Source organism: Pseudophryne corroboree, chromosome 4, assembly GCF_028390025.1.
Source record: "Pseudophryne corroboree isolate aPseCor3 chromosome 4, aPseCor3.hap2, whole genome shotgun sequence".
In the NCBI taxonomy this organism is placed as follows: domain Eukaryota; kingdom Metazoa; phylum Chordata; class Amphibia; order Anura; family Myobatrachidae; genus Pseudophryne; species Pseudophryne corroboree.
The window spans coordinates 416,839,158-416,849,240 of NC_086447.1; the positions used below are offsets into that span (position 1 = coordinate 416,839,158).

The 10,083-nt window shown below is 45.7% G+C and overlaps 1 protein-coding gene across 1 annotated transcript; it reads right to left on the reverse strand.

Moving 5' to 3' along the window:
• Positions 1–4,223: 4,223 nt before the first annotated feature.
• EEF1A1 (eukaryotic translation elongation factor 1 alpha 1) lies at positions 4,224–8,882 on the reverse strand. The gene is made up of 8 exons (XM_063916814.1): positions 8,779–8,882; positions 7,665–7,839; positions 7,171–7,350; positions 6,408–6,704; positions 6,164–6,314; positions 5,085–5,341; positions 4,773–5,007; positions 4,224–4,626 (listed from the first exon to the last, which is right to left on the reverse strand). The coding sequence occupies exons 2-8, from the start codon at positions 7,806–7,808 to the stop codon at positions 4,502–4,504; spliced, it is 1,389 nt and encodes a 462-aa protein (XP_063772884.1). The 5' UTR covers positions 7,809–7,839; positions 8,779–8,882; the 3' UTR covers positions 4,224–4,501.
• Positions 8,883–10,083: the final 1,201 nt, after the last annotated feature.

Sequence of the window (10,083 nt, forward strand, 5' to 3'; positions counted from 1 at the left end):
CGCGGGCTGAGAAGCCGGCTGTCCCATAGCTGTTACGTCATCCAGCCTTTTATGTAAGGAGTTGACACTGTCGGTTTATACCTTCCACCTATCCATCCACTCTGGTGTCGGCCCCACAGGGGGCGACATCACATTTATCGGCATCTGCTCTGCCATCACATAAGCCTCATCAAACGTGTCGACACAGCCGTACCGACACACCGCACACACACAGGGAATGCTCTGACTGAGGACAGGACCCCACACAGCCCTTTGGGGAGACAGAGAGAGAGTATGCCAGCACACACCAGAGCGCTATATAATTTAGGGATTAACACTATATTGAGTGAATTTTTCCCAATAGCTGCTTGTATATACAATATTGCGCCTAAATTTAGTGCCCCCCCTCTCTTTTTAACCCTTTGAGCCTGCAAACTACAGGGGAGAGCCTGGGGAGCTGTCTTCCAGCTGCACTGTGAAGAGAAAATGGCGCCAGTGTGCTGAGGGAGATAGCTCCGCCCCTTTTTCGCTGACTTTTCTCCCGCTTTTTTATGGATTCTGGCAGGGGTATTTATCACATATATAGCCTCTGGGGCTATATATTGTGATATATTTGCCAGCCAAGGTGTTTTTATTGCTGCTCAGGGCGCCCCCTCCCAGCGCCCTGCACCCTCAGTGACCGGAGTGTGAAGTGTGCATGAGGAGCAATGGCGCACAGCTGCAGTGCTGTGCGCTACCTTGGTGAAGACTGATGTCTTCTGCCGCCGATTTTCCGGACCTCTTCTTGCTTCTGGCTCTGTAAGGGGGACGGCGGCGCGGCTCCGGGAACGAACACCAAGGCCAGTTCCATGCGGTCGATCCCTCTGGAGCTAATGGTGTCCAGTAGCCTAAGAAGCCCAAGCTAGCTGCAAGCAGGTAGGTTCGCTTCTTCTCCCCTTAGTCCCTCGATGCAGTGAGCCTGTTGCCAGCAGGTCTCACTGTAAAATAAAAAACCTAAAATAAACTTTCTTTCTAGGAGCTCAGGAGAGCCCCTAGTGTGCATCCAGCTCAGCCGGGCACAGAAATCTAACTGGGGCTTGGAGGGTCATAGTGGGAGGAGCCAGTGCACACCAGGTAGTCTAAAAGCTTTCTTTTAGTTGTGCCCAGTCTCCTGCGGAGCCGCTATTCCCCATGGTCCTTTCGGAGTTCCCAGCATCCACTAGGACGTTAGAGAAATCATAGGTCTGCAAACTCAGTCCTCATTACCCCACACAGTGCATGTTTTGCAGGTAACCCAGCAGGTGCACAGATGTATTAATTACTCACAGACATTTTAAAAGGACCACAGGTGGGGTTAATTATTTCACTTGTGATTCTGAGACCTGCAAAACATGCACTGTGTGGGGTAATGAGGACAGAGTTTGCAGACCTGATTTAGATCGACTTACATGGCTTTAGTGGTTCCCACCTTTCACCCTCCAGCTGTTGTTGAACTACACATACCAGCATGCCTTGCTAGTTTTGCTATTTGGCCATGCTAAAACTGTTGCAGGGCATGCTGGGATGTGTAGTTCAACAGCTGGAGGGCCAAAGGTTCCCCATCCCTGCCTTAAGAGTATCAGAATTTTTTTTATTTTTTTTAAGGGCACTCCAAAGCCAAAAATTTCTTGAAACATTTAGAAAAACAGTTTGTCATCCTTAGGTTCAATTATTTGGTGAGGAACAAAATTTGCTTATGTTTGTCCACATATTTTGACAGGAAAAACTAGTGCTTGTGGCTGACAATTATAGACAATAGTTTGAATTGGTCCTTAACCACCAACCTGAGGCACCCCTGCAACCATCCCGCAGCAGTGAGAACCACTGCCTTACAGCAATATCGGAGGTCTGCACTCTGCAGTACTCCTGTTTTACCGACTGCTTCCAAGAGTGACACATTTTACTGAACATGTAAATATTGCTCAATTTACTTTTTGTCTGTACTTATTACTATGATTTAATCAGTTAAATCAATTTCAGTAACAGAATTAAAGCACTTTGTCACATTCCAGTTATGGTCATCTGACACTAAGATGACTTATACGATGTGCACACACGCTTAAATAAGCTTGTTATTCATGTAGTGTCATGCTAATTTTGGGAGGGGGAGATGCATTATCAAAATGAGTGAACCTTAGACCTAATCTCGTCCCACGCTAGAAACAGCTTATGCAATTAACCTGACTGCCTTCAGCTATCACAAGTAATGTATAAGTTTGAAGACATTTCAGTGTAGAAAAGTACTTTATTTTGTGCAATCAGATTACTTTACACTAAAGCCAAATGATCTTGTTAATTGTTTAACTAATACAACCTCTCATTGATCACATTTTTTTAATTAATGGGCCATACACACTAGGCGATTTTGAGCTGAAACCAGCTGTATAAAACCACCCAGTGTGGCGATAAGCGCCCCCGCTTCATCTGCTGGTATTACCAGTGGAGTGAATGGCTTTCCATAGCGTCCTGCTATGGAAAGCCATTCACCCCCCCTGACATCGCTGGGCAGGGGGGTGGTGAGGACAGTCAGTGTGTACGCACTGAGCTAATTTTCAGCCCAGCAATCGCTGAGCATTCATGCTGGGCAGAAACGCCCAGTGTTTATGCACCTTGAGTCCACTTGCCAGACAATAATGTAAAGTTACATATTTAAAATTGGTTATGTAAAGTCACTATTCTAGGCTCTAAATATAATACTAAAACACCATATAGGAAATGGTCAAGCTTTTTGTACCATGTAAACCCCCCTTACAGATGTAGCCAGTCATCGTGGCTGCAAAGCAGTCGCACCTGGGCCGCCACTTTTGCAATGATAATGCCCACAGGTGCAGCTAAGACACACCGGCATGCGCATTTCAGCCAAGGGGTAACACCCGCACCTAGTCACAGCCACGATGAGCATGGTTACATCTAACTCTAAAGAGAAAATAAGTGTTTCCTCAGTTACTGCAAAAAAAAAAAAAAAAAAAAAAAAAAAAAAATTGCTCATTTATCAAACTAGCGATAAAACTTGTGTATTACAAGTGGTACTCCAGCCAATCAGCTGCAGTCATGTTGTCTCACATGCTCCTGTCATGTGTGAAAAATTAGTTGGGGGAAATCGAAATGTGTGTGACAAATGGTGCTCCAGCCAATCACAAAATTTCTTGTTGACAATTGGACCCCTTAATCCGATCCTCATTGTTCAACTCTAAATAACCATAGCAGACATCAGAAACTCAGCCTTTATAGGTCAGTCCTCTACTCACAGGGTGATTTGTTTGAGATGTCCACTAAGTTCACCATGGTAGAACACATGTAGAGTGCGTACCAGTTACCATATAAAGCATGCTACTATCACTACTAGGGTTCCGGTATGAATGGTCAACCATGTTATGGTCGACAGTCATTAGGTTGACCACTACTGGTCGACATGGACACATGGTCGACACGAGTTTTTTTTACTTTTTTTGGTGCCGTTTTTTGTGTAATGTGACTGGGAACCCCAATTAGTGCACCGCTTCGCTCGCCATGCTTCGGGCATGGTGCCTTCGCTCGGCACAGATTACCGTTTCAATCGTAGTCCACGTGGATCGTAAAGTATGGAAAAGTTCCCCAAAAGGAAAAAAGTTAAAAAACTCATGTCGACCTTTTCACGTGTCGACCACGTGTCCATGTAAATGTCGACTAATAGTGGTCGACCTAACGACTGTCGACCATAACATGGTCGACCATCTGAACGGATACCCACTACTAGTAAGTGCTTGAAACATTACACAAGTCCATACGATCCAATACAGCATGGGTCTTCAACTGCCACAGTTTTGCTATTAAGGCATGCTAAAATGTAGGAAGGGCATACTGGGATGCTACACAGCAGCTAGAGGGCCATAGGTTGAGGACCCATGCAATACAGAATGGCATCTACAGTGCATCAGTTTTTGTCACATAATTCCTGTTCAAGGGGCAGTTCTATTTTCAACTTTTCACATTTCAGGGAATCACAAACTGGCTGCATAAAGGGTTATCAGGCATGTCCAAGCTGCAGCCCTCCAGCTGTTGAGAAACTACACATCCCAGCATGCCCCGACAGCTTTAGCATTCTCAGACAGCAACACTGTCGGGGAATGCTGGGATATGTAGTTTAACAGCTGGAGGGCCACAGTTTGGACATGCCTGGTTTAAGTTAATAAACCATGACCAATTTGGAAACATTAAATCTGTTATTTAATATAAACCACAACACATTTATAATTAACTTTTTTTTAATGGTCTCAAATATGGTGACAGATTTTGGTCAAGTTGTTTCCACTTAAAAATTACCGATTTAAAACACTAATAACTTAAAACTGCCACAAACAAAATGGTCCACAAACATTCCTTTCCTTCTGAAGCTTTTACGATGCATTGTAATCATTAACCAGTCTTTTACTATTAAACTGAAATGGCCAATTAAGACAAACAGTTCTGAGACCGTTCTTCCACCACTGGTTATGACTGAGGTGGTAATGCATTTAAGAAATATTCATTTCGTTTTCTGGGCCTTCTGAGCAGATTTTGTGACTTTGCCACTTCCGGCAGCCTTCTTCTCAACTGCCTTGATGACACCAACGGCAACAGTCTGTCTCATGTCACGCACAGCAAAGCGACCTAGGGAAAAAAAGGTTATTAGTAAAAAGCTCACGCATTTTGCAAGGGAGAGCCTTAGATCCTTGAACTATACCGTACAAAACCTAGACTGTTTTATAAGAAAAATCAAAACAATGAAGACCAATACTCAGACAGATGCTACTCACCAAGGGGAGGATAGTCAGAGAAGCTCTCCACACACATGGGTTTGCCAGGGACCATTTCAACAATGGCAGCATCACCAGACTTCAGGGACTTGGGGTTTTCTTCCAGTTTCTTACCAGAACGACGATCAATCTTTTCCTTGAGCTCAGCAAATTTGCAAGCTATGTGAGCAGTATGACAATCCAGCACAGGTGCATACCCAGCACTGATCTGGCCTGGATGGTTCAGGATGATAACCTGCAAAGAGCAAGTCAACGTTACTCTTACATTACTAGTCTGCCTTGCCCATTTATGCAGTTGAACCACCTAAATACCTGTGCAGTGAAGCTACCGGCTTCCAGAGGTGGGTCGTTCTTGCTATCACCAGCAACGTTACCACGACGGATGTCCTTCACAGAAACGTTCTTTACGTTGAAACCAACATTGTCACCGGGCATGGCCTCAGTCAGAGCTTCATGGTGCATTTCCACAGACTTTACTTCAGTTGTTACATTGACTGGGGCAAAAGTGACTACCATGCCTGGCTTCAGGACACCGGTTTCCACACGACCAACTGGTACTGTTCCAATACCTAGGCGAAAGAAGATGTAACATTATTTATCAGTCAACTGTTTCTTATAGCGCAGCATATTCTGATACATTGCTGTTCAAATTGGAAAGTGTAATGGGTGAAAACTGGGTGATGACAGAACATGAATCAGTAATTGTTATATATACACACACACAATATTAATGTATCAAGTTGGCAGTGCACTATAGTCAGTGGGCATTAAATAGCAAACAAGTGGAAGACTCTTGACACTTTCGCAAAAAATAGTTTAACATTTAAAACTTAATATGGTCTATTAAAATTATCTTATATTAAACCTAAGTGTAGTAAAAACCAAGTCAACTTCCTGCATGTATTATACTTCAATTGCAAAGGATATAGCGAAAAAGTCCAAAATTGGACAGGGGTGAGCTAAATAAATATGGATATATTTTAAGTCTTCCAGATGAGGATTTTTTTTTTACCTAGTCCTATTTAAAATGACAAACTGGGTACACACTAGGCACTATGTCGGCCCACTGCAGCAGATTGGTGGATGTATCAGGCACATAGTCTAGTGTACCCACCACTGTATCTTGTGTAAGATAAGGTCATTTTGGATGGAAGGAGGAGGGTGTTTGGATGTAAACAGATTTTGAGACAGACTGAATGTGGTGCACAAAAGGAGGAGAAATCAAAGATGAGACCTAGACAGTGAGCTGTTGGGGTAAAACTGACTGTTACCAGTGAGATATAAAGTTGGTAACTGCTATTGGTGAGTGGAAATAGAATTCTTTAACATGTAGCCATCTGAAGTGTAAGACTGGCAGGGTGGGTCAACCATTGCAGTAAGCAAGTACGTACCACCAATCTTGTAGACATCCTGTAGAGGCAGACGTAGAGCCTTATCAGTGGGGCGGCTTGGTGGCAGAATGCAGTCAAGAGCTTCAAGCAGAGTAGTTCCACTGCCCTTTCCTTCTTTACGGGTGATGCTCCATCCCTTGAACCAAGGCATCTACAGAAGCAACAATTATTTAGACTTGTGTAAAAAAACAAGTTAAGCATTACATTAAATTAGATATATATCTTGGTTTAAAAAGATACTTACATTAGCACTGGGTTCAAGCATGTTGTCACCGTTCCAGCCAGAGATGGGTACGAAAGCAACAGTATCTGGGTTGTAGCCAATCTTCTTGATGTAAGTGCTTACTTCCTTTACAATTTCCTCGTATCTCTTCTGACTGTATGGTGGCTCGGTAGAGTCCATTTTGTTGACACCAACAATGAGCTGCTTCACACCCAGGGTGTAGGCCAGAAGAGCATGTTCACGAGTTTGTCCATTCTTTGAGATACCAGCTTCAAACTCACCAACACCAGCAGCAACAATCAGGACAGCACAGTCAGCCTATGAGAAAAAGGAATGTAAGAAGTTGTTGCCATGAATTTGCAATACACAGTTCAATTTTTCCCCATGTTCCTTGTTAATTTTATTTAGCAAAAGCTAAAAACAATGGTGATCTCTTAAGATTAAGCAACCTAATGGATACTATTAGCCACAAGTTTAAGCCAGTACTCCTACTGGGTGCCACATGTTGTATGTCAAACTGCATAGCAAACAGATGCATAAACAAACGTAAATTAATACTTTAAATAAATATTCTCAAAAAAACTGCTTCTATACTAGAGCGCCACGATTCGAGGAACCACTTTATTAATCCATACATTAACCAACTGCAGGGAGATTGGCAGCACAGGCTGCAATATGCTGCGCTGCTGTAACAGAAACTCACATCCTACGCCCACAAACACTGAGCCATTAAACAATATGGGTGAAATCAATTATCCATGCCGTACACCGAAGTCTTATTTACCTGAGAAGTACCAGTGATCATGTTCTTGATGAAGTCTCTGTGGCCAGGAGCATCAATAATTGTGACATAGTATCTGCTTGTTTCAAATTTCCAGAGGGAGATGTCAATAGTAATACCACGTTCACGTTCAGCCTTCAGTTTGTCCAAGACCCAAGCGTATTTGAAGGAGCCCTTTCCCATCTATTAAATGAGAGAAAGGTCAGCGATTAAGCTGCCAAACTAGCTAGAGACTTCCTACTTCATTAACAGAATACTTTGGCAGCCATTTTACTTCTTGCAGTGAGAGGTGCGACATAGTTAAAAGCTCATCACTGAATGCATTCATGGATTAGAAAGGGAGGATGAACCAAAAGAAAAAATATGTTATATTTAAAAGTATGCTAAAAGTTTAGCAGATTTATATAGAAATATGATATATACCTATATATTCTGGTTTAACACCGCTAATACAAAAAGGTACAGATATAAATAGGCACACATGTCAAGTTTCTTACCTCAGCAGCTTCCTTCTCAAACTTTTCAATGGTTCGCTTGTCAATGCCACCACATTTGTAGATAAGATGTCCAGTTGTTGTGGACTTCCCGGAATCTACGTGTCCAATGACGACGATGTTGATGTGTGTCTTTTCTTTTCCCATTGTGGATGGTTAGATGTTTGGCGATGGACACCTAAAAGGGAACAAAACATGTTTTTGTTTTTTTAAACTGAAATTCCACAGGTTACAGAAGAGTGACTACAGCAGCAAGAGCGCAGGGATACAGAGCCTCAACATGGACTAGGCAACGTGTCAGCCAGACAACCCCACCCACCGCACATGTGGAGGAGATAGGGGGGAGACGCCGCAGTGAAGCGTCCCGCACAGTGTGAGTAATATATAGGGGCCTCTCGCCAGGCCGGCTGCGTGCGCCGTACCCACACGCGCGCCTACAGCTCTTTGTCTCCCGAGCGGTGACTCATCGTCCTCCATCTTGTGTGAGGGGAAGCCCGATCAGCAGTCAGGAGAGCCGCCGCCATCTTTACATTGTACACAGCGCCGACAGCGGCCGTCACAGCACCATAGCTCGCCTGTGGCGCCCACACCCCCGAACTAATGACGGGGAGCCCAAGCGCCACATGCATGACGGCGTATATATCCAGGCCCGATATACGGTACGCTAATCGGTAACGTCACACAGATCCGTGGTAATGCCGGACCCAGACACATTCAGACCCCTTGCTCAGCGGCGACCGGGATCCGCCACACCCAGCACCGGGAACGCGGCCGCTGCGCCCTGGGTACACACCCGGCCGCTGCTCGGAGATTACAGCCAGATATAGCGTTGCTGCCACAGCCCGGGTGTCAGTGAGATCGGGGGCCAGCTCAGCTGGGGCGGATGGCTGTTCTGGGGCAGGATACCGGGTGGATTGGGTGTAGGCCGCAGACCGGCCATGTAGGGCCAGAAGGCCGCTGAAGAAACTGACGCGCTCACAGCCGGGCTCCGCGCCGCCGCAATCATCATCATCACCGCAGCGAGATAAATCCAAACATGAGTCCACGCATAACACCGCCAGCTCTGCTATTTCCATCCTACGCCCCAGCCTAGCACCGATCACGAACTCCGCCTTACCTTATCATGCGCCGCAAACCCGGTGAGGAAGAGAGCAAAGGCAGCGTGCGCACCGTTTATATAGCAGCCGGGGCGGGGCTTACACCTGACGTCACGCCGCCCAGCATTCCCGGCCGTCGCGGGGTGGGGCGTCCTGCTTCCTCCCGGCCCCGACATCCCTGGGCCTTGGAAGAGCGTGAGAATAATGATGAGTGTGTGTAGCGTGTGCGCCTCCCGTTGGGGCGCAGGTCGGGCACTGGCTGGTGGGAGTGTATCCGGTGTTACACCGGGGCCGGAGGCGCATATACCGGTGCTGTGCATGGCATGGTGTATAATACGCGTCCCATATAGGGAGCCTCCCAATATGGCTGCTGCAGTGACCGCTGCTGTGTGTTGCAGGAGCCGGTGATTCCCCGCACACACCCCACCATTTGTTACCTCGAGTGTTGTGCTGTGCCGCGGTAACACGGGTAGGCGCTGGCATGTGGAGACGGCTGCTCATTAGCGTGACCCGAGGGTGCGCAGCCCGGGCCTGTGCCTGTTGTGTGCGCTGCGCTCTACGCTGCTGCAGATCTGACCCTATAGTTATGGTTCTGTTGCGTTTTACTAGATTTGTGTTTTACACGTGTCCTGTATGTAAAACTTATGCTCTGCTGGTCAGTGTCCTCTATAGTATGTATGTACTAAGCCTTGGAGAGAGAGAGAAAGTTTGCGGAGAAAAGTACCAACAAGTTCCTAACTCCTCGTTTAAGCATAGCATGTAACATGGCAGTTATCTCTCTCCGCAGCTAAGTATATAGTACACTATATATAGGCTTACCATACTATCCCTTTAATACGGGACACTAATGATTTATCTGTGGCTGGCTGACTTCAAGCCTGCATTTCAGATGGTTGTAATCAGCCACAAAACCTGTGCAATCCATGAGCGTCCTGGTTTAAAGGGTTATTATGGTAAACGTATATGGCCCCATGTTTACAGTATGGCACTGGCAGGCATTAGTGCACAGGTTCTCAAACTCGGTCCTCAGGACCCCACACAGTGCATGTTTTGCAGGTCTCCTCACAGAATCAGAAGTGAAATAATTAGCTCCACCTGTGGGCCTTTTAAAATGTCAGTGAGTAATTAATAAACCTGTGCACCTACTGGGTTACCTGCAAAACATGCACTGTGTGGGGTCCTGAGGACCGAGTTTGAGAACCTATGCATTAGTGCTAGGTGACTCGCTGAGTGTGGTAGCTCCTACTGTCTACATGCTTTACTATTTTTCTCTGACGTCCTAGTGGATGCTGGGAACTCCGTAAGGACCATGGGGAATAGACGGG